The following is a 25265-nucleotide window of genomic DNA, read 5'->3' as shown; positions in this document are numbered from 1 at the left end:
GAGGACACTTAGTACCACCCCCTCTGTCTCTCCTGTGCATCTCCCTCCGCCTCTTGGACTCAAAGGAAAAATAGGGCATTGATCAAAGCATCCCTTTCTATTTAGATTTGAAGATCTTGAAATATCAGAACTTGGTCTTTATAAACATTTGGTCACCTGATGTAATTAAATTTTTTGAAGACGGGTGCTGTAAAATAAGTGGGAATAACTCAGTTGCAACTCTAGTGTAATAATTTATGGGTTATGACATACTAAATATTGTTTGCTTATTTTTTTATTCCAAGTAGAAATACTTGGGCTCCATGTCCTTTTGTCTGCATTTACAGCATTCAGTAAAGGAAGTAGGCTACTGACACCTGGTGGGTAATGCACAAATGATTGGCCTGAGTTTTATCCAAATATAAAGAAAATATTTATAAACAGTCCATTAGTATTACTATTAATTAGTATTAGTATTCACCCCAAAATGACTGGATGATTTGTAATCATGACAAGACAAAGTTATACAGGATGAAAAATAGGCACATTAAGAAATGTTCAATGATTAAAACAATTGACTGTATTAAATATATTTAACTTAACTCAGAACCTGTAGACTAATAATCCCTTGCTATGATGGAGGCTTGCTGTGCTATGTGTTATGTGCTATGTACTGACAACAAATTTGAAGCAAAAAAAATGCACAATGAACTTAATTTTCTTATTTTTTTTTTAGCTTTATCACCTGCAAAATAATGAATCACTCTCCATACTGAAGACACCTAATCAGCAGCTGATTAATTACTCTGTCCATATCAAAAGACAGCAGAGGCCATGTGGCCAAATAGCCAATTAAAGCACAACCACTGATTTGGGACCTGAGTCACCTCTCAGGAACCCAGTTAGGATGAATGGATTATTGTATGTTCCCTTGAAACTTTTAATAAGAACATTTCAGCAACCACAGCTATCTTGGACAAGCAGAGAATCTCATTTGCATTTAGAGTAACGGTCACTGTTAGAGCTTCAGCTTGAGGCAATATGAGATACTGACTGGACCTGTTCTGTCTTGTTTTCTGTAAAACGTGTTTGACTAGGATGTAGTGAGTGTACATCCCTGATGTTACAACCAGAAACTACCAAGCTATCAAAAAGTGTGTTTCATTTTCTCTGTTTTATGCATCTGCTGCCCTTATGCATCTTTAGACATTAATTCAATTATATCAGGTTCTGCTTCTAACAGATGGGTTGTGTTTAGGATACAGCAGAATTCTTATTAGCGTTATTACCTTTAATACTTTGTTTTATCTCTTCAAATCAAGTGTATCTATTCAGTTTCTATGTAGAAGTTAATCTTATCTTAATGATGTAAAACAGGGATTTGCATCAGTATAAAATCCTATCTAATATAACAATTTCTATCAACTTTATAGGAAACTATTAAAGGGTAATGTAGATAATGAAAACCTCTCATGTCTTGAGTAGTGCCTTCTGCTCACACAGCAGTCTGAGCACAGTTATGTTCTGCTCAATTACTGTGGGGGATTAGATAGATATTTTGTATAGCTCAGTGTATTTGTGGTTTGTGTGTATATGTTAGCATTTGTTTGCTTTGGTGTGGACTTCATTGACCTTGAACTAAACAGTATGCTCCTGCCTGTTACATCTAAATCTATTATTTAGGATGCTTTTAAAAACCTTTGCCACAAGGCAAAGTCCACCTCCACCAAATGACTCAGTGATTGTACTGACTCACAGCAGCATTCCTCAGACATACACTCAGCTATGAAGGCAGCCAAAACTTAGTGGAAACCCACCAACAACATCTTTTAGCTCAACTCTATAGAATTAAGATAAACGAGATTGTTTCATAGTTGGTATTATCTAGTCCAGGGGAGGAAATCCATTAACCACAAGTCAAAGCTACTCTGAAATCCACAACAGAAAAAATAAATTCTGAATTGTGTGGCCTTGCAACTCCTGCCTCAGATAAAGTCACCACAAACATTTTAATTTGTGGTAGGGTGATGCTGGGCAGAACTGTACTGAAAAGTGTTCACTCTGTCTAATGTACTGAATGCCCTTAATGTGGCTAATGTCACAGGTAGGTGGACAATGTTGTTACATTTTTTTGTTGATGAAGATAGTTCAGGTTACTTCCTCATACAAAAGGACATGAGTCAAAATCAGACAATATTTTGTGTACAAGTATATATTTAAGCACAAATCTAAACAAATTCTCTTAAGGTGCCAAATATGACATTACATCCTGTGGGGACAGTGAATGTTGTAAGAATATTTCATGATAAAATATCTGGATGTGACCAAAGGTTTTAATGATAAATTTAATGGTAGTCTAATCTGGTCAGTAGTTTTCGCAACACTGTATCTTGTTTTACACCAAACTCACATTATGGTTCTCTTACAAGAATTGTCAAACATTTCTGTCTCGACGATGCAGGTCACTAGGACCATCTTCTGTCTCTGTTCGTCTCTATTCTGTAGAGCTTCTATGGCAAACACTGATTTTATTTTTATATTATAGGTTTGCTTGGGTCTGTTTTATTGTTCTGTTGCTTAATCCAGATTATTCTATCCATTATGAGCCACAGCACAGTCTGAGATTCTCAACATGAGACTCTTTGGATTCAAGGCTTGACCAAAAAGTAATCAGCGCTTTCCAGTCCAGGTCTCAAGGCTTTAAATCACTGTATTTGCCCTCTGTCTAAGAGGCTTTTTAGCTCATTGCTGCAGGGAGTCAATATTTAGAAATGCAAAGGGTCAGGGTTTTAATTAAACAAATTTTAGTCACTTGATATTTTTCATGAAATTCATCCCTGAAAATGTTTTTTATTTTTAAAACATAGAATTGTACAGGCTGTACACATTGGTGTCTGCTGTACCATGTAGTAAATTAAAGTGGCTTGATTATAACCATTGTGCCTTTTGCATGCCATTAAACATCAGCCTAAAATGTAGACACCCAGTAAATAAATATTGTTTATATGAATTATGTTATATTTTCTCCTAAAATTTTATTAAGAACTGAGTAATATGGTTTTGAGGGCAGCACGGTGGTTAGCACTGTTACCTCACAGCAAGAAGTTTCCTGAAACCCAACAGGGGCCTTTCTGTGTGGAGTTTGCATGTTCTCCCCCGTACTTTGGTTTCCTCCCACAGTCCAAACACATGTATGTCAGGTTGATTGGTGATTCTAAAATTGCCCATAGGAGTAAGTGTGAGCATGTATGGTTGTTCATCTATATGTGGTCCTGTGATATACTAGTGATCGAGCTGGGATACGCTCCAGCAGATCCCCGTGACCCTATATAGGGATAAGCAGGTATAAATAATGGATGGATGGATGGATAATCTGGTTTGATTGATTGGCAGTGAATCAGAATTTCTTTACTGACATGTATCTACTATCTACCTATCATCATATTCAGACAGTCAACACACACATCCAGTTGTTTTTTTAAATTTGCATCCAAACAACAGGCTGATCCTCTGAAGTTAATTTATTGAGTTTTATATTAACAAGGCTGATCTGCCTTTGAGCTGTATGTGTATGGAGGGCTGATAGTCCTTAGGTATAGTATTTTCTGGCAATATAATATGTGATATACTGTAACAGGAACATAATGACTCTTAGTACTGAACAGCTCTTCCACCATTGTGTACTTGCATTTGGTGTTGCAAGTACTTTTTCAAATGTTGCAGCTGTGCTCCACTTAGTTCTGACAGAATAAAACCTGGAAACCTACAATAATGAAATCACTACACTTGTGACAAAGGGAATTATTCCATCTAGTTCATACAGAGCTGTCTCAATGGTGGTTCCCTCATACTTATGCATGTCAATATCAGTCAAAAGGGAGGTAAACCAGTAACTGTGTTTTTATTGACAGGAAGGAATAATGCTAAATGTTCTATAGTCACATAAATTAATGGATGTGAGTAAAAAAGTGCAAAATGAGTTACAAACACACACACACAGCACCCACACACTCTTTGAAATTTTACCTAAGGAAGAATATTTTTATACTTTTATACATTCTCTATCACTCTTATGACAAGTTGCAGTGACTCCGTCATATGTTTTCAATCTTGAAATCTTTTATGTGTCTTTAAGTGTCTTAAGTGTCTTTTATGTAGCTCAGTGGACACTGACACGAAGATTCTCTGAAAAGTAAAACCTTCTCAACACAAATCAACTCAACATCCTCTACTGAGCTATTTAGGATCCTGCAATCTACCACTATAAGCACCAACTGGTCCATTATGCACTAATAGTCAGTGGCTCTGCTTGGTAACAATGAGATCTTGATGTCACCCGGAGCCATGGAAACAAGATAATACTAGTAAAAACCTTGGTGATAATAGGAATGGGTGCTTGTGTTTCTCAGTGTGTTTGTGCTTGTGTGAAATCCTACTTTTCCTCCCTGCAATTAGTGGGAGTGTGTGCATAGGTTTGTGTACATGCTGGTGTTTTTTTGCTTGAAAGTAATACAGAGAGTGTGATAGATGCTGTTAGCACTTATCTGTTGCCATAACAACTGTAGCAGCCCCACCGTTAGTGAGCTGGCTCTGTGTCTGACTGGAGGGCTGTGTGGATGATAAACTAACTTCTGGACTGATTGTTTAAAATGAAGGTCACTGATTTTCCCGATTGCCTAATGTGTTGACTGGGTTGTTTGAAAGACACAGAGAGTCGATTGTAACATTTAAGATTTCAGTTAACAACAACAGTAATCTTCATTTGTGAACATTTGACTTGAGCAGAGGCACATTTTCAGTAAATGTAGGAAGATAAAGACACAGAACAATTTTCTCCACACCTGCAGTGAAATACAATTGAAAGGGCCTTCGTGTTTCTGTGTCGAGAAATTAAAAGTAGCCTGTGGATGTCGACCTAAATGAGATATTAGTAAAAAAAAAAAAAAAACTTTCTTATGTATAAGGCAGCAGATCAGTTTTTTTTTGTTTTTTTTTTTTGTAAATTTGTTCTCAGTAAAAAGATTACCCTTATCGGGTAATTCTGACATCTAGTGGTGAGGTTTCCAAATTGCATACTGAAATCACAGACTGCTGTTTACAAGCAATTAAATTATATTTCCAGGCTTAACTCATAATGACTGAAGCAATTTTTCCTTTATTGATTTGAGGATATAAGAGCAGAGGATGTTCTATGATGTACAGTTTGTAAAGCCCCTTGAGACAAAATTATTGTGATATTGAGATAATTAAGTAAAGTGGACCTTGACATAGCATATAGCCTAAATGTATTTGTAATGGGTTAATATGATGTTATTGGTGTGCACAAGGCAGTCATTTTTATCCTTGATTTTTTTTTATCTGTTCAGGTGATTGAACAGTTTTACAGTTGTAATCAGATGGCAGTACAAACGCACATGTAAGGAGCTGACTGCCTACAATTACTAATAAAACAATTATATTCAGTCATGTTGAAACACGTAGAAAGCCGACTGGCTTTACATGAAAGTGGCATCACAAATGATCTTTTAAAGGTTTCTAACATTTTAATAGTGGAAATGTGAAATAGTCTAAATCAAAATAAAAGGGTTTGTCTGATATGCAGATATTAGAAGAGGTTGGGTGTTCGGTGACGTTTAAAATATTTAATATTACCTACAGGCTCGTCAACACTTATTTACATCATGTACATTTGAAACATGTAACGCGGAACTGTTGTGTATCTTCTGGTACGGACACTTTGAATGTTACACCCAGATCTCGATCAGTCCAATCAGCAGACGCGGTTTTACGACGTATTTCCGTACATGTGATGAACTGTCATGGAAGCTCACATGCGCACATCTGCGAAGGATTCCCGGTAACTTTCTGGTTTTGTCTCCGTGCTCTGTCGATATGAAGAGTTTTCTCCGATTGGGCCGTCGGCTTGGCCGCTTTCAGCTCCGTTGGTGTCACCAGAGTGTTTACAGCAGTCATGGATGTCCACGAAGAGTGGGAGTGGACCTTGGGCAAAAGTGAGTTGATTTGCATCTTAATGTGTGTTTACCAGCAGGGTTTGTATTGACAATATATGTGACCTGTGCTGCTGTGGCCATTCATGTAGCTGTAAGTGCGTGGAATTATGACCGTAGCTTAGTGTTTCATACAGTCTAACCCGTTGTGGTCTGGTTGTTACAGGAAACTTGAGATCTCTTCAGGGACGTTTGCCCGGTTTGCTGATGGATCTGCTGTAGTACAGGTACTCAAAAACAAATGATGACAGACAGGTGCATCACCTGAAGCTGCTCAAGCAAAGATGACTTCTTACACATCATGTTCATTTGTTATTTGACAACACCTCTTCAAACACATAGACAAAACAGACAGTGATACAAAAGCCACAGTCAGGCTCTCAATGTTTGAATTCACATTGTGCTTTTAGGGACAAATCAATACAAACCACTTGACACATAGTATGGGAATATGGGGCTCATGTATTTTGTTCAGGTAATCTATGCCAACATGTCACAGAGCATTAAAATACTTATTTATGGATTATTATTATTTAAAGACAGTGTGCTGTAGGCTGAACTAGGCAGCCCTAGTTGTTTGATGCTTGATATGAATCTTGTATATTCTTTGGTGACCTGTTCCATCTCTTTCTCTGCCTGAAGCTGGGGGATACCTCTGTGATGGTAACTGCTGTGAGCAAAACCAAACCTTCTCCATCTCAGTTCATGCCTCTTGTGGTATGTTCTCCAACTAACCTTCCCAGTGATGGTGTACAGTTTATGGAGCTCATTCTCAATAGAAGCTTTCTTTTTGTGATTATATGTGATATAAATGGATTTGGGTGTGGTCGAAGATATAAAGTGCTATATATCCTGACACCAATAATTTGTGTTTGCCTGGACTAGAAAATAAACAGATGTTCATGTAAGATTATCTTAGAGCACAATGGATTTGTTGACTTGTGTCTGCGCTCAGTTTGGTAAATGAATGTCCACTTTAATTGACAGGTGGACTATAGACAGAAAGCAGCTGCTGCAGGTCGAATACCCACCAACTACTTAAGGCGAGAGCTGGGCACCACCGATAATGAGATCCTTACCAGCAGACTTATCGGTGAGTTGATAAGAATGTGTCTTGTTATACATGTAGCTTCGATGTAGCACATGTGTATACTGATGTTGTACTGTGAATGCCTGTGACTTGAGTGCTTCATGTTTCTGTTGCTCAGACAGGTCAATTAGACCACTTTTCCCCCCTGGCTACTTTTATGACACTCAGGTCAGTTCAGTGTGTTTTTTTTGTTTGTTTGTTTGTTTTTTTACTATAATGGGCTGGAAGTTTTGCCCTATTTTGCTATTTGAACAAAGGTGTCATACGTGTGTATTTGTTGCTAACCCTTTATATGTATGTGTGTTTATGCCTCCTGAAGATCCTTTGTAACCTTCTGGCAGTTGATGGTGTTAATGATCCAGATGTTTTGGCTATTAATGCTGGTAAGTTACATTTTTGCCATTCATATTTTCCACAGGTTGTAGTTTTTTTTTTTTGTTTGTTTTGTTTTTTAAGATGGAAGTTTTTTTTTTTCTTTCATTCAAGCTTCAGCTGCTCTGGCCCTGTCTGACATCCCCTGGAATGGACCCATAGGTGAGGAACACACAACAGATTCAGCCTTGTTAACAGATTTTGATTTATTAACCGAAAATCCTGGCAGTTCTGTTTCAGTTCCTGTGATATAATTATATATAATTATATACTTAAATCTAGCTTTGCACCACTTATGTCTTGGTGTTCTTGCAGGTGCTGTGCGTGTGGGGATGGTAGATGGAGAGTTGCTCATCAACCCCACCAGGACAGAAATGTCTTCCAGCAGTCTTAACCTGATTGTGGCTGGAGCTCCCAGCAGTCAAGTGGGTAAGTTGCCAAACGTGATAGAACTCCCAGCAAAAGCTCAGGTGTTTTTGTACTGCAAAAAACATACAGAAAATAGACTTGATAGGAATAACATTGTCCATCTGAAATGATAATGAGTTGTATAAATCATGTGAGATGAGAGCTGTCACCCTCAGATACGGTGTAAGTTATTTAGATGTTATGTATATGTCATCACTACATCTGTGACTTTTATTCCAGTGTTACAGGTTATTAATTAGGCCCGAGCAAGGACCGAGGTCCCAGCGCAGAGACTATTATAATCGCTCAATTGGCAAGGGATGAAGAAGCGTTTACAGCCTTATTTGACCCCCTGAACGTGTGTGAAAACTCATCAAAATTTGCACCCCCCTCAGAATCGCGTCACAATTTGATATTTTATGGGTTTCATAAACGACCTCAAAAGAATGGCTCTGCGGCGCCCCCGACAGAGGTCGAGATACATTGGGCCTATGGGAGGTCAAGTGACACTTTTTTCATCGTACAGTCGCAAAAACTGGCACACATCTTCTTCATGTCAGGCCAGGCAAAAAAGCTTATTGTGTCCCGGTCGTGTGACAAATTCTTTGAATAAGTATTACGGTTTTCCTTTGGCGGGCGCGGCAATTTGGCCTAGGCTTTTGGCTCGCCGCCGTTTCTTCAACTTGTAATAACTCTCACACGCATTGTCGGATTGGAATCGGACCAATTGATAAATTGTAGTCCCTGCCGCCCTGGACCCATCTGATTAAACTAAATCCAAATAGGCCATATAGCGCCCCCTGTATAACGATTTGAAAATTGCCATTCAAACCAAAGCATTTACTTTGTCAAAATTGTACCAGATTTGGCACACACATCCTTTAGGGCGTCCTGATCATAAAAGCCGATCGGACCCATGCCCTAATTTGCATGTGGTTGCCTTGGCGATGACCGGATCTCGCCATTCGTTTCCTATGGGAATTTTGCAAAATGTCCAGATTTTGTCAGAACGGTACCAGATTTGGCACAGACCTCCGTGGGGGTCCAGTGAAGGACGTGGTCTACTTGGGGGAGTGTGGGGGGGGCGGATAGCGCCCCCTATGCAGTTGCACTTACTTTGTCAGAACTGTATCAAATTTGGCACAGACCTCCGTGGGGCTCCAGGAGAGGACATGGTCTACTTGGGGCGGTGTGGGGGGGGGGGGCGGATGGCGCCCCCTATTTTCTTGCACTTACTTTGTCAGAACTGTACCGAATTTGGCACAGACCTCCGTGGGGGTCCGCTGAATGACGTGGTCTACTTGGGGAGGTGCGGTCTCCTCAGGGGAGGGGTTTTGGGGGGGCCGCCGGTTTTTGGGGGACGGTCGATTCGGAGGGCGGGGGCGCTTGGGGAGGCGTTTCGTTCGGGGAGGCCGTTCGCTTGGGGAGGCGGTTCGTTCGTGGAAGCGGTTCGGTGGGGGACGCGGTTCGCTCGCGGGGGCGCCGCGCCGGGGGAGGCGGTTCGCTCGAGGCGAGGGCCGATCATCGCCGCTTGCGGCTATATTTGGCTTTCTTTCTGTCTGCTGCTACTGATGAGCATCATACAACACTGCTTTCTCATGTGGCTGTCTTTCTGTCAGTGATGATTGAGGCATCGGCTGAAAATGTGCTGCAGCAGGACTTCTGCCATGCAGTGAAGGTGGGAGTCAAACACACCCAGCAGATCATACAGGCCATCCAGCAGCTGACACGAGAGCAGAAGGTCACCAAGCGCACCCCAGTCAGGGTTTTCTCAGCCCCAACTGACATGGTGGAACATGTTCGGCAGTAAGGCCAATAATGAAACTGCTGTTCATAGTTTCAAAGTGATACCAGTCAAATGCAAAAATTTTGGCATGAAATGCAAAACATGAATGTGGCAACAAGATTGTGTTTAATAACTTTCCAGGATGCTCTTTTAGTCAACTTGTATGTAAGATGGAGGCATGTTCACTAATTAATGTAAGATGGAGGCATGTTCACTAATTAATGTATTTGTTGTACTTGATAACTTGATTTATGTTATTTTAGATGTTACTAATTAGTTGATTTTCATTTTCTTTCTTCCAGATTTGCTTCCGAGAGGATCTATGGTGTTTTCACTGATTACACCCACGATAAGGTAAAGTCTGACATCTGTTCCCCATTTCCTGACTCACTTATGTCCAAGTGGGAATTTCCTCTAGATACCATTTTAGTTAGCATAATGTTTTCTGTTGGGAGTTTTTCTAGTCATTTATAATGACTAGAATCACTGACTCACAGTTTATCTTCTCTGTGATGTACTTCAGAAGGTCACTTTATTGCTTGATTAATAACATTCATAATCATGTCTTAGATGTCAAGAGATGAAGCTATCAACAAAATTCGACTAGAAACTGAGGAGAACTTAAGAGGCAGGTCACAGTCACTATTTATGTTGCATGAAAAAATAAGTTGGCTGTGTATTGATGCAACCTACTTTACACAAATCATTATTTTATATTTATTACATTTCATTTTCATTTTTCATTTGTAGAAAGATTTCCTCAGGCTGAGCCCTTTGAAATAATTGAATCCTTCAATGTTGTGAGCAAAGAAAACTTCCGCAATTTAGTGCTGAATGAGTACAGGAGGTAAGCACTCTCTGTGTTTTCTTATTGATATTGATGATGTGCCTTTTTGGCTGAATGCAGCATTGCATTTTATTGTATAACAAAAATCTTTAGGTGTGATGGGAGGGAGTTGACTGCTTTAAGGAACATTTCTTGTGATGTAGACCTCTTTAAGCCACTCCATGGCTCAGCTCTGTTTCAGAGAGGACAAACACAGGTATGTAAAGATCAACAAAATCAGATTTTAAAAAGCTGAGAGTAATATTATTGGTCAAGATTTACGAGTGTTGCAATACAAAAGCTGTTACAGTAGTTTATCAGAGAGCTCGTTCTCCTCTGTTTCCTTTAGGTACTGTGCAGTGTCACATTTGATTCCCTGGAATCCAGTGTCAAAGCAGATATTATCACCACAGCTTTGAGGTAAAATGATCATTCATTTTCACACATGAAACCCCTCTCATATTGTTCAAATGTTCAGCACAGGTCAGGTAGCATTGGTGAATGAACTGCCTTTTTGGTACTTCCTTATCATATCTGAATGTCACGTCACTGTATGGTCATATGTGGAAAGCCCAGCTCAGATAGTCCTCACAGAATAAATAGACCATTAAGACAGTTTAATGCAGCACTAATTTCCTTTCTTTAGTGGCATTAAAGACAAAAACTTCATGCTTCATTATGAGGTGAGTAAAATCCTGCTGTCATGTTTAAACTGACATAGATTATTAAATATATGATTCTGTGTCCTATCAAGGAGAACTTTAAATCATCCTTGCCTTGAATTTCAGTTCCCTCCATATGCAACTAATGAGATTGGAAAGATGGGAGGCCTCAACAGAAGGGAGCTTGGTCATGGTGTGTATTTAGTGTCTGCTGAACTCAGCTCCATAAAGACCTGCAAAGAATGTGCACATGTATTTGTTCATGTTTACGTGTGTTTTCCCAGGTGCCCTGGCTGAGAAGGCTCTGAGACCAGTCATTCCTAAAGATTTCCCTTTCACTATCAGGGTCACTGCCGAGGTGCTGGAGTCAAACGGTGAGTGTGGTGACACTGTTTTTAATGTGTGAAAGAACACAGGCATCATGGGAAATCTGATCATTGTCTGGCAGGATGTCTGACAGGAGCATGGCGTTACAATGAAAGCTTTTTTTATTTTCTCTCCCTGTTTGCACGTCTTTATCACCTCTCAGGTTCTTCCTCAATGGCTTCAGCATGTGGAGGAAGTCTTGCCCTGATGGATGCAGGTACTAGAGTAGAAATGCATGAGATAACTTTTGGACTCTTAATATTATCTCTGGTAAAATTGTTCATGTTTATTGTTTTTATCCAACCTAAATGCTGTAGCATTTTCTAATAGATTTCTTAAAGAATACATTTTTATTGAATTGATATTAAAAGTTAATTATTACATGCTCTGCAGACTCCAAGTACCATAGTTGGAATTTAAAAAAATAGAGGCTTTCTGACAGTCGAAAACTGTGTTTTGTAGGTGTGCCCATCTCCTCAGCTGTGGCAGGTGTAGCAGTTGGCCTTATCTCCAAACCTAACCCAGAGAAACCTGCTGAGATCGAAGACTACAGATTACTAACTGATCTCCTGGTACATACAGTAAAACTGTGGAAATGTGCTCATTTATTGCTTTGAACTGGTAGAAAGTGTGTAGTTAATCCATACAAATCTTCCAAAAGTTATAGCTGCTGTCCCAATTTAATTATATTGGAGATGTTGAGTATGAGCTAATTATTTTTCTCTAAACAGGGAATAGAGGATTATCTTGGAGATATGGACTTTAAATTGGCAGGCACAAACAAGGGCATCACTGCTTTACAGGTGACTGATATCTCGTAGTAAACATTTTGTTTCACTTTGTTGGTCTGTCTGCTAAAGATGTTTTTAGTGGCAGCTGTTGAAAGACATTGCTTTAGATCACCAGTAATACAGCTATATTCTCAATGCTAATTCCGGTTTCTTTTCTGTGTTTAACCTCCAGGCTGATGTCAAGATACCAGGTTTGCCTCTGAAAGTGGTAATGGAGGCTATTCAACAAGCCACAGGTATTCCCAAATGCCAGTGAAACGGAACATTTTGAATGTAGTTTGTGGTGGTTTGATGGCCTTTGTTTCAAAATCAATATGTTTCAGTGGCAAAGAGGGAAATCTTAGGCATCATGAACAAATGTATAGCAAAACCCAGAGAGGCCACGAAAGCGAATGGACCTGTTATTGGTAAGTTTTATGTTTAAACAAGTGTAAATATGTCCATATACGTTGTAATGTAGAAGGGACATGCCTGGAACAAGTTGGACATATTCAGGTCTGATGTGGGAAAGTTGTATTCTGTCTTCAGAAAATGTTCGGGTGCCTGCCTCTAGACGAGCTCGCTTTGTTGGACCAGGGGGCTATAACCTTCGCAGACTACAAGCTGAAACAGGTAAGACTCATGAAATCAAACGTCTAAATCTCAGTGAATCAGGAAATTAACCAGACTGTGATGTGTTTGATGTGGCACTAACCGATGATCACACCTTTTTTTCAGCTACACAACACAAACTCTTTGGTAGAATATCGAAACTTTAGCACTTTTTTTTTTTTTCTTCAGGTGTGACAATAAGTCAGGTGGACGAGGAGACTTTCTCTGTGTTTGCTCCAACACCAGGAGCCATGAATGAAGCACAAGATTTCATCAGTGAGATCTGCAAAGATGATGTGAGTGCCTGCTATTTGTGCGAGCCTCTGGAAAGCTGCAAAGAAGCTGTTTTATCATTTTTAACACATAGCAAAAACTGTCGCTGACTGTAACATATCACTGGTGATGTGCTGAAAATGGAGTTGGTAAACAGCACAAGTATCTGAATGTGTGTGCATATTCACATATGTGTTGACAAGTCTATTTATTCACATTTGTAAATTCAATGTTGTTCATATAGTTTGACTTATATCATTACATTATTAAATGAAAACATTAGGTTCATATACATACACATGAATGTTCATTAACATGCATGTATGTTCTTTTTTGTTTTTTTGTAGCAAGAACAGCAGCTGGAGTTTGGTGCTATCTACACAGCCACCATCATTGAAATAAGGTGAACCAAATCATTGTTTTATTTCTGCCAGCCACCGTAGACAAGCTATCTAAGGAGAATTTTTGCATGATCTTAAAAGCCAAGAGAATCACACTATGAAATTACACTATGGCTAAATCAGACCTTGAGTTCGCAACTCCTAAGGACTTATCCTCCTCTGCTTCAGGGACATTGGTGTGATGGTGAAACTTTATCCCAACATGACTCCTGTCCTGCTGCACAACTCACAGCTGGACAACAAACGGGTTAGCAATTTGCTTTAGTGTTTGCCTTGTCATTGTATCATACATTACTTTAAAGTCATTGCTTTATATTTCCCTCTTCAGATCAAACATCCTACTGCTTTGGGTTTGGAGGTGGGACAGCAGATACAGGTATGTGTCAATAACAACTAAACACATATTGTCAATATTATTGTCATATATTGTATTGTCAAAATTCACCTCATGTGTTTGCATTCTGGGCTTCTTGTTCCTAACTGGAGTTTTGTTAACAGGTCAAGTACTTTGGACGGGACCCCACAGATGGCAGAATGAGACTTTCACGGAAAGTGCTCCAGTCTCCTGCTACAACAGTTGTCAAGACACTAAATGAGAAACAGAGCATCTCTATGGGTTCAAGCACGGCCAGCAATGATTCGTGACACATCAGCACAATGGGATAACTTCTGGTTTTGCCACCAAACTGGATTTCCGAGAGTAGATTTTGCCACTAAACAGTCCTGTTTAGAAAATGACCAATCAGATCTAGTCTCAAACTGAACCTCTGAACCAGAGAAAGGTTTTCCCTGCTGTTGTGGATATGGACTGGATTGAACTGCAGCTCATAAAATACAGTGTCCTGCTGACATTGTGCTTCTCGGGATGTGCACAGAACAAGAACACTTTGATGATAATGAGTGGGAGACATGTTGTCAAAAGTTATAAATGTGTTATATTTTTATCTATTCCCTTTTATGATGTTTCAGAATTGTCACCCCAGCTATCATAGACAGTTAGATACTCTTTTGGCTCCTCTATGTACAATACCAAATTTGAAAAAAGACAAAGAAAATGCTTCAAATTAGTCCATAATATTAATGGGATGACACAACTATAAGCAAGGTAAATAAACGTTGATTATACAGATTAGTTCATTTCATGTGTGTTGTAAATTGAAGACCCCTTTTGTGTGATATTGCAAGAATACTGCCTGGAGCATTATCAGCTGTTAAAGGAGTCACCTCCTTCATTACCTTGGGTAGTGCTGCTTTCAAGTGTGGGTGTGAAGCACCATCTTTAAGTGTCACTACACATTTTCCAGTCAAGTTCTTCATCTCACGGAAAATTAAAGCAAAGGATCTAAATACTTTTGTAAATGAGAGATTTTAGTTTTTGATTTTAGGATTTTTTTATACATTTGCAAAAAAAATAATAATCTAAAAACTTTACTGAGTGTAAATTGATCCATAAAAATTAAACTAGGTGTGCAAAAAATATGATGGTAAATGGTTTAAATAATTATGATCAGCACACCTAAAGGGTAAAATCTGATTTGGCAGTGCAGATCATGACATTTATTGTTCTCATTTCCAACCAGAAGTGGTCAGATGATTTCAGAACTGTTGATCCTACGTTGTTGAGGTAACTCAGTCAGCAAATAAATAATATCATGGGATGTTCAGGAGCCAGGACACCTGCACACAGACCATCAGAAGCTGAATACTGTTATGATCATGTAAACTGTAAATATAAATAACCTGGTTTCTGTCTCTTATTTAAACACTATATCCTGCATCAAAACGTACTAATGTACGTCTTTATTTTAAGTAGTTAGCGTGGTACCGTGTTGCAACAGCTACTAAATAAACACAAACTAGTAGAAATCAAACATGTTTTGTCAACATCTTGCACATCATATCTTCTGCAGGTGTCTGCCGCTATTACTGTTCTTGCCTCAAGTTGTGGAGCTACTGTTCTGCCATTGGACGAAGCCGCTCGGGGGAGGAGCCCCCGCGGCAGTTAGCGCTTGATTGACGTGGAGGAAGAAGAAGAACACAAGATCGGATTACAAGATGGCGGTGTGTGGCTGTTAGCGAGGAGGCCGTTGGAGTTGTTGTGTGCTCTGTGAATTTTACAGTTTGATATTAGGCCTCTTGGTTAGTTGTTTTACACCGTAATGGTAAAATGTGTATGAAATAGATATAAATATATGCTACAGCCGCTGTGAACTTCACATGTCTCCTAACATGCGGGTGGAATCAAAGTTAACAGGAGAACAGTAGACGGAGTGAGGTGATAGCTCGTTAGCAGCTAGCTAGCCTGCTAGCCCCGACTCGGTTAACCATGTCGGACACTCGGCGGCGAGTGAAAGTATATACGCTGAATGAAGATCGACAGTGGGACGATCGGGGTACTGGGCACGTTTCGTCTACCTTTGTTGAGCGACTGAAGGGAATCTCGTTATTAGTTCGGGCGGAATCAGACGGTAAGTTCCCAGTTAGCTTAGCCGCACTGACGTTACACTAGCTAACGTTAGCATGTTAGCTAAGTCCTATTCGGACAGAAAGCTGTAACTGGTCACTTTGTGTCCTTTGTTACTGTGTAGTGCTTGTGTTTCCCTTTGCTGTAACATGTGGAGGCATTGTTTTCAGACTGAATAACCAATATTAGACCTGTTCATACAGGAAAGCTGATTTTGGAATAGCTGTGCTAACAGGCGCGTTAATGATAGTTAGCAACAGACGTGATCGGTGCCATGGGGCCCATCCAGTCTGGTCTTAAACATACACACTTGAGATGATGGGTTTTTGTTGGCAGATCGCAAAAAAGGAAAACAAAGCATCACGAGAAAAGGCTAGCAGTGGGAAATAATCCCTTCTGTTGAAAATTTTAACTTTGTACTTTTGCAACATCTGCTTAGCGTGATAACGTTACTGATTTGTAAAGTTATCAAATCGCCCAGTGTAGTAATCGCTCATACTGGCTGGAAAGTTAAAAGTAAACGTTACTCTTTGTGTTTTAGGATCACTACTACTGGAGTCGAAGATAAGCCCAAATACTGCATATCAGAAACAACAGGTAAGTAGAGATCACCTTAGTCCTGATCAGCCAACAAAGGCATGCACACTGAAAATGATTAGGAAACTCAATAATGTAAATTTTAATTGTTAGTTTAGATTAGTAATGTCAACACTAATATTGTTGCTTGTAATTCAGTGCCAGAGTGATTCATTGTAGACAAAATGAATGTAAGTATCCGATTGTAAATGTGGGAACAAGTAGGACATATTTTTAGTATTTGCAATAACAGCAAACTTATTTTTAAGTCGGTGCGATGGCATAAGTATGTAGTAGAAACTTGCCATGTGGTTGGAAATAGACCTGAGCCACATTTTGCATATTATAGACTAAGGAATATTTCTTAACATTTTTAAAGGACTTGTTGCCAGTTTGTCTTGTTTTCAGTTGTAACCTGTGTGAGAATGCATTCAAGCATGTTGAACTGTAAGTTCTGATAAGAATTTCTTTGTGTATAGTTTGATGTTTTTCTTCTCTTTGCAGGACACACTGATTGTCTGGTCAGAAGCAGATAATTATGACCTTGCCCTGAGTTTCCAGGAAAAGGCTGGCTGTGATGAGATCTGGGAGAAGATTTGCCAGGTAGTTTTATCGAGTTTCGGCCATTGGTTTTTTTTTTTTTTGTTTTTTTTTGTTTTTTTCCTTCTTTCTTTTAGCTATTTTTTTTTCTTTCTTTTTAACTCGGATGTTCACAAGCAAGAGTGGCCTGAGTTTGCTGGTGCTGGGACTTTGATACTTTCGAAAATGAGCTTTTTTAGTTTAATTCTTTACTTTTTTCCCAATTATTGTTTGTTCAGGTTCAAGGCAAGGACCCTTCCCTGGACATCACCCAGGACCCCATTGATGAGTCAGAGGAGGAGCGTTTTGAGGAGATTCCAGAGACTAGCCACCTGGTGGAACTCCCTCCTTGCGAGCTAAGCCGACTGGAGGAGATAGCTGACCTGGTTACTGCTGTCCTGTCTTCACCAATTCGGAGGGAAAAACTTGCCCTGGCACTGATGAGCGAGGGCTACATTAAGAAACTCCTGGGGCTCTTCAGAGTATGTGAGGACCTGGACAATAGGGAAGGCCTACATCACCTGTATGAGATTGTCCGAGGTGTCTTGTTCCTCAATAAAGCAGCCCTTTTTGAGGTGATGTTCTCTGACGACTGTATCATGGATGTGGTGGGCTGCCTTGAGTATGACCCGGCGTTAGTTCAGCCTAAACGGCATCGAGAATTCTTGACCAAGACAGCAAAGTTTAAGGAAGTGATACCTATTACGGACTCTGAACTGCGCCAGAAGATCCACCAGACCTACCGGGTGCAGTATATCCAGGACATCATCCTGCCCACACCTTCTGTCTTTGAGGATAACTTTCTGTCTACACTCAACTCCTTCATCTTCTTCAACAAGGTGGAGATTGTCAGTATGTTGCAGGTAAGGAGCCAAACCAGGTAATGCGTAATTTTCTTCCAAGCCCACTTAATGAACAAGCCCGACCAAATGTCATTTCCAGTTAAACACATCTGCATCTACAGTATTATCCTAAATCTACTATGTTGTTTGCCTAGTGTTGAATTTTCAGCTGTTACATCTGACTGACATCTGTTTTACACATGTGAGAGACCTGCCCTGTCTCTGGTTCAGGACGATAACATAACTCATGCTTGATAAGTGTATAACCCCACAGTGAGCTTGAATTGGATGAGCAGTATAGGATAAATGGATTATGTATTGAATGTATGTACATGTATTGAATTGTTATTGGGATTGTTGAATGTAAAATCATGTGGAAAATGCACATTTGAGGACAGATTGACAGGAGTTTAAATCTTAAATAAACTGAAGTGAATGATTGTAACAGTCTACAAGTTTTGTAGTGTGGCTTTAAAGATAATGATAGAGAAAGGCATGAAAGATGATTGACATATTTTAAAAGTAATACAGCAAATGTGCTGAAGTTTAATGTATGATAATGTGTGATTGTTTTTCAGGTCTGATGAGAAGTCAAGTGGCTTTCTCTAGGAATTATAGATTTCTCTGTGTTGATGGAATAATTCATTTTTTGACAGTTGTTTATATGCTTTGTTTTGGCTTCTCACTTTTTGAGTGTCTGGATTTCTTAAATTAGCTTTTCCTGTGCCACAGGAGGACGAGAAGTTCCTTACAGAGGTCTTTGCACAGCTCACGGATGAAGCCACGGAGGACAGTAAAAGGAGAGAGCTTGTAAGTCAAATCATCATCAAAGCTGTAGGTCAAATGCAGGAATAATGTTGTAAAATGTAAAAAATTAAAATGTTGGGTACTCTCTCTCTCTCTCTCACTGGTGAGAGTAAAATGTGCTCAGTGTTGATGTTCTTGATTTATGGATTCATTTTGCTGTCTATAAAACAGTTTCTTTTGCATTGGCTAAACATTTAGTATCCTGGTGTGTTGTTCTCTTTGATGCAAATGTAGTCTTTGTCAAATAGATTGTAATACATCAACTTTGGTAGAAATGTTCATTAAACACTGGAGGCTGTCACTGAGTGAAAAACAAAATAACTGTTATTCACTTTTTGATTGTATTAATTGTTTTAGCCATTTATTCCACTTTTTAAAGCTCTAAATGAAGATGCCTGTGTTTGAGACTTAGCAAGAAATGATTTTTTTTTTTAATACAGCTATTCAGCTATAAAAACTGAATCAGTGCTTGGAAATGCTGTTTTTGTGAATAGTTTGAATGAATGTGTGACAGGCTGAACAGTCATTACAGGTTGTTTTTTTTTTTTTTTTTTCCCCCTTTCTTCCATAGGTGAACTTTGTCAAGGAATTCTGTGCTTTTTCACAAACGCTGCAACCACAAAACAGGGATGCTTTCTTCAAAACTCTGGCAAATCTAGGCATTTTACCTGCTCTTGAAATTGTCATGGTATGCTATACACATAAAATGAACATGAATATGTAAGATGCTGTTAATAAGAGTTATTCTATGGTATGTCATGCTCCAGAATGTCTTTTTTGAATGCTTTTGTACAGAGTTCTCTCTATGTTTGTGTCCGCTTCTCTGTTTAGGGAATGGATGATTTGCAGGTGAGGGCGGCAGCTACAGACATCTTCTCTTACCTGGTGGAATTCAGTCCATCCATGGTCAGGGAGTTTGTTATGCAAGAACCACAGCAGACAGATGACGTAAGCACCTAAACATCACTGGTATAAGCATGTCTGCAGTTTTTAGAGGTCAGGGAGGGGTTGTGTTCAGTGTAGCACAGCATTTAGAAAGTTCTGTGTAGCGCAGTATTTTGTGACAAAAGGAATAATTGAAAACAATGCTTAATTTATGTATCATCCTCAGGTTGGTTGATGCAAGTATGATGTGTTATCCCTTATGTACAAACATACATTTCCCTCATACAGCTTTTTTGGCTCTGGTGAATTTAATTTTCACACAGCTAATGTGCACAAATAACAAAAATGTACAAAAAACATTGAAAAAGTTCTCACTTTTCTGAGTACTTAATATTGAGGTGAACTCTGAATTTCACATCAGACTTTATCCTTTTTTTCCTTTCCTCCAGTCAAGTTAAAAGGTGTATGACTTTTTTGTGCAAGTGCGTGTTTTTTGGGTCAAAATTTTCATGAAGATGTGCCTCCACTGTTTGACAATTTTCACATCTCAGTTTTCTTACTTGACCACTCAGCCACACCCAAGCTTGGGTTTTACTACAGAACCATGGCCATGGTGTTGCCATGCCTTGAGCAGTTGCTCCTATTACCTCCCATATACTTTTATAAAAGCATATATACCACACATGCACAAGTGTCCTGTGGGAATCAGTATCAGCACCATCAGCTAGAGATGCTTTAGTAAATTAACAATTAAAAAAAAAAAAAAAAAAACATTTTTACACTTTCACTTTTACACATATGCTGTCATGTCTACTTCAGTGAATCCATGATCATCTCTAAAATATATTTTGTTGCTTAGAGTTGTTTCACTGTCATGTAAAGTTTATGTCTCTTTCTAATCTGAAACTGCATCATGTTTGACTGTGTCTGTGTGCTTTCTTTTGTTTGCAGGATGTCCTGCTGATAAATGTAGTCATCAAGCAGATGATCTGTGACTCTGACCCAGAGTTAGGAGGGGCTGTGCAGCTCATGGGTCTGCTCAGGACACTCATTGACCCTGAGAACATGTTGGCTTCCACCAATGTAAGCAAAACCAGCACATAGAATAATTTTATTGGAATGGCAAAAAAAATAATGTATTTTGTAATGTAATACATTTGTCTTGCTCCCATCAAACCTGCAAGTAGTTAACCTAAATCCCAATGTGTTTTCCTTGACCAGCCTTTTAAATGTACACTCTGTTTCACGTGTTTCCTTCTAGAAAACTGAGAAGACAGAATTTCTGAGTTTCTTCTACAAGTACTGCATGCATGTCCTGACTGCTCCTCTGCTGGCTAACACTGCACATGACAAAAACTCAAAAGGTCAGCGAGGGGAAGTGATCTCACATAAACTGTGTTTCAGTTTTGAGTATTTCGGGTAATGACATAGAGAATTTTATGGTTATTCTCTGTCATGAATTTTCAGATGTGCCAGAGGGATCAAATAAAATCAACCCAGTCTGTCCAGGTGGGTGTTATTTAACTTTGTGTTTGGAAATTTTCTTTGAATTATTTATCTAACAGAATAGTGTTAATTTTAAATTTAATTTTACACTCAGTATTTCTTTTAATTGGACCCCTCAAAAACTGACGAGGACTTTGCTTAACTGGCTTGACCCTATAGAGATGGTAGGAGTTTCGGGTATAGTCTGCAGTGTAAATGTATAAAGTGAGCTTTAGAAATGTTGCATTGCGTACTTGTGACTTATTGACCTGAAGTAGTTTTGTTTGTTTGTGTAGACAACTTCCAGACAGCTCAGCTGCTAGCACTGATCCTGGAGCTTCTGACCTTCTGTGTGGAGCATCACACCTATCACATCAAGACATATATCATGAACAAAGACCTGCTCAGGAGAGTGCTGGTGCTCATGAACTCTAAGCACACCTTCCTTGCTCTTTGTAAGTCCCTCCCCACACAAAAGATTCACACATACATGCACTGACCTTTCTGCTGCTTTTTCTTTCCCCCTCTGTCAATCATTCTTCTTTCTGAAGAACTTTTTCCAAGTTTATTGTCATGGGTTTTAACCATGCCAGAGCTGTGGCATAGCTAGATGTATGCAACCTGGCATCATCAAACACACAGCATTGTTTCTCTTCAGTTAAACGCAAACAAAGCTTCACTTTTATGAAACTGTCGTCTGTTGTTGTCCAAGGTGCGCTACGTTTCATGCGCAGGATCATTGGTCTGAAGGATGAGTACTACAACCGCTACATTATCAAAGGGAACCTGTTTGAGCCTGTCATTAATGCCCTGCTGGACAACGGCACTCGATACAATCTTCTCAATTCGGCCATCATAGAACTCTTTGAATTTATTAAAGTGGTGAGTCAACACACACATTCTGCCTTAATGAAAACTGGTCGTTTGTGTTGTGCTTGCACAAGGTGTGGTGAAAGTGGGATAGTTCTTGGTTTTCCATCATGTTTTCTTGTTTCAGGAGGACATTAAATCTCTCATAGCTCACATTGTGGATAACTTCTACAACGCACTTGAATCTATTGAGTATGTCCAGACTTTTAAGGGCCTGAAAGGCCGGTACGAACAGGAGAAAGACCGACAGAGTCAGAGACACAGCAGGTCAGTGGGCTGATTGGACACAAAGATCAAATCAGTGAAGAGATCTTTCTTACAAATGTTATGTGTGTTTTAAGCACACACAGATTTGTTCATGAGTCTTCTGTAGAAAACTGTACCTTATGAAGCAGCTTTTCATCTGTAGATATCGTAGAGATGCACGGTCGTTGGATGAGGATGAGGAGTTGTGGTTCAATGACGACGACGATGACGACGATGGAGAGGCTGTGGAGAAGAGAATGGAGGATGACTTCTCTGACAGCTACGGCAAGTACATGGAAGCCAAAAAAGGTACGTTTTGGTATTTCTCCTTAGTATTCTCTCTCTCTCTGGAAACAAGCCCTACAGTGTGATATTTACAGCATATGTTTCTGCAGGAGCTGCCAGTGGAGCTAATGGTGCCAACAACAATGGGAAGGCTGCTGCAATCCCGCCTGCCTCACCAGTTGTCACTCCAAACAACAGTTCAGCTTCTGTGAAAACAGTTGGCCTTCCTGCCACGCCCGTAGTCAAGGTATTTATTAACAATGCAGTGAATCTGATGAAGTCTGTTCTGCATGTGTGGACTGTGAAGACCAAAATATGTTGTCTCTTGCGATTCAGCATTGTACACTCTTCATAAGCAACGACAAAACTCAAACACATATGCATGGTATTGGCACATTCTTGTCACACTTTGTTGATTCTCACAGACTGCTCTGGTTGGTTTGGTGGACTACCCTGATGATGAGGATGAAGAGGAAGAAGATGAGGAGGAAGAGCAGTCTCCAAGGAAGCGGCCCCGTCTGAGCTCTTAAAGCTAATTGTCCTCTGTTTGGCCGTGGTGGACGGACACTGAGTCCTTCCCATCCTGCCTCCTCTGGTTGCCTCATTGGTCCTTAGCCTGCCTGAGCCACCTGTCAGTCTCACTTTTCTCCCTTGGTGGATGAAGATAGAGAACTTCTCTTTTCTGGAAACACAGACAGATCAATCTGTTCGCTGAACCTGTTGATTTTAACTCTTACCAACAGCCTCCTGTAGGGGGTCCCAGAACCTCCTGATCCTTCTGCAGACTCATCCCTCTGTTTTATAACACTCTCCTGCTCTCCTAGTCACTCTCTGAATAACCTTCTTGTCCTCATCTACCATCCTATGTACCAGCTACTGAGGCTGCAGTGAAAATCACAGCGCCACGTTGGTTTCCAGTTCTTTTTTCGTTGCTATAGCAACAGTAGCAAGGAAACTGGTATTCCATCAGCCCCACATGAACCCTCACACATCCTCATTTAAACTCTTTCCTTATGTCATTCTCAAACCCAAACCAATGAGCTCCAGAGACGGAGGAAGCCAGAACAGCCAGCCAGTGTACGAACTGTTGAGAGGCCAGTCAGGCTAGCAGGACTAGCCGTCACAGTTATAGAAAGCTTGACTGGCTGAGGCAGTGTGTGCGCCGTCCTGCAACAGAACTGTTCACTTCTATTGGGGATAGGGGGATCTAGGCACCATAGAAGAATTAAACCATTCAGAGACACGGGGAGGTGATAAATGACAAGACGTGGCAGGTTGTAAACTCTGCAGTAGTGATACTTGGATCCAGAGGAGCAGGACTCAGACCCTAAAGCCATGGTGTCAGTTTGGCCAAGGTGCACACATTCTCACACGCAGGACTGTGTTAGCCAGAAATCCTGTATTTCCTGACTTTGTTAAAAGTACTGTACAGATGTTTTTCCCTTTTTAATCACTTGACCCTGATCTGATTTTGAAAGGGGAGAGAGTTGCCTACCTGCCTGTGTATTTTTGTTGTTCTTGTTGCACACAAAGGTGGGGTCACTGTTCGCCCTTTCAGTCCAGTTCGTTTGATCCAATGTAAAATGCAGAGAAGTTGCAAATGATGGTTTTAAAAACATTAAAACTGCAGTAAAGTCGTTTTTGCAGCCAACATTTTGAAGATGTCTGGAGTTTTGTATTTTAGCGGATTGAAGAATTTAGTGGCCTCGGTATGACGCACACATAGCCCAGTCTTTTGTTTTAACTGACTGACACCTGAGCTGTTGGTGTGCTTGGAGAAGATTTAGTGCACGCTTCTGTTTTAGGAGGTTCAAGCCTTGGCATCCTTCTTTCTCACAGATCTCAGGTTCAGAGTTCAGTTTGCATCAGAAACAAAAAGCTGCCCACTTTGTGCATTGTAACACTGCTGTCTGGTCAAACATCTCATTTATTTTCGAGTGCCGAATGATTCCAGTGAGTTATGAGGGGCTTTATTCCAGTTTGAATGTCCAGCATATTCAGCACCAGGTGATGCAGGTCGGACATATTCAGCCTAGTTCTGCAGTTTACCTCAAGTTTTCTTTGGCCTCTCTGTAAAACTGCAGATCAAAAAATAGTTGATGGAAATTGTATTTTAGTTTTAATTCAAATTTGATGAGATGGGCTCTTTTTATGAGTCATAATGATGATTTAACCCCAGGTTTCACTGTCTGAAGACAAAACATTTCGGTGTCAGGTTGAAAGACTTCTTGTTGTATCTTCTCTCCAGCCCTGACCAGACGCACGCTGAGAGGCAGATGGAGACATTGAAAACTTGCATAAATGCTCAACCAGACTTTTATCTACAACTTCTGAGTTAAACCACAAGCAGCAGGTTAGGAGCACAAGTACGATTATTGCCAGTGTGCTTTTCAGGAGTTCAGCAGTGAATTGTCTCCTACTGTCAGTGTTGCCCAACAATATGACTGTTTCTGCTCTCCCTTGATGAATTTGTACAAAGTGCATTTACTACCACTATCCATTCTTAACATTTGTATGGATTTATTTGATAAGTTTTGAAATTAAATGTGAACCTGATGTCGAACTTGTGAATCTAGCTTTTTTTTGACAATTTCCTAATTTGGCAATTTGAGCTGCAAAAGTGCTAATTAATTCAGAGCGGTTCCTTTTAGCTGAGCTGACTTCTTCTACAAA

At 39.9% G+C, this 25265-nt stretch overlaps 2 protein-coding genes across 2 annotated transcripts; both read left to right on the top strand.

The window, feature by feature from the left end:
* The first annotated feature begins 5792 nt into the window (after nt 1-5792).
* pnpt1 (polyribonucleotide nucleotidyltransferase 1) lies at nt 5793-15386 on the top strand. Its single transcript, XM_026310147.1, has 28 exons — nt 5793-5990; nt 6154-6214; nt 6630-6704; nt 6975-7080; nt 7196-7245; nt 7397-7460; nt 7564-7611; nt 7765-7878; nt 9477-9663; nt 9946-9997; nt 10214-10271; nt 10394-10490; nt 10584-10686; nt 10819-10889; nt 11116-11152; nt 11258-11324; nt 11416-11505; nt 11661-11714; nt 11960-12069; nt 12229-12300; nt 12461-12524; nt 12612-12695; nt 12817-12900; nt 13069-13175; nt 13500-13555; nt 13722-13800; nt 13882-13929; nt 14052-15386. The coding sequence occupies exons 1-28, from the start codon at nt 5872-5874 to the stop codon at nt 14196-14198; spliced, it is 2304 nt and encodes a 767-aa protein (XP_026165932.1). The 5' UTR covers nt 5793-5871; the 3' UTR covers nt 14199-15386.
* Nucleotides 15387-15594: 208 nt separating this feature from the next.
* On the top strand, nt 15595-25155 carry ppp4r3b (protein phosphatase 4, regulatory subunit 3B). Its single transcript, XM_026309526.1, has 16 exons — nt 15595-16021; nt 16559-16614; nt 17098-17196; nt 17412-18035; nt 18747-18824; nt 19393-19509; nt 19653-19769; nt 20658-20789; nt 20968-21070; nt 21174-21215; nt 21488-21646; nt 21904-22073; nt 22189-22328; nt 22471-22616; nt 22703-22839; nt 23018-25155. Exons 1-16 carry the CDS (start codon nt 15880-15882, stop codon nt 23120-23122), a joined length of 2367 nt encoding a protein of 788 aa, XP_026165311.1. The 5' UTR covers nt 15595-15879; the 3' UTR covers nt 23123-25155.
* The last annotated feature ends 110 nt before the right edge of the window (nt 25156-25265 follow it).

This window comes from Mastacembelus armatus, chromosome 15 (assembly GCF_900324485.2).
Source record: "Mastacembelus armatus chromosome 15, fMasArm1.2, whole genome shotgun sequence".
Classification (NCBI taxonomy): domain Eukaryota; kingdom Metazoa; phylum Chordata; class Actinopteri; order Synbranchiformes; family Mastacembelidae; genus Mastacembelus; species Mastacembelus armatus.
This window is presented reverse-complemented; position numbering and strand designations above follow the sequence as displayed.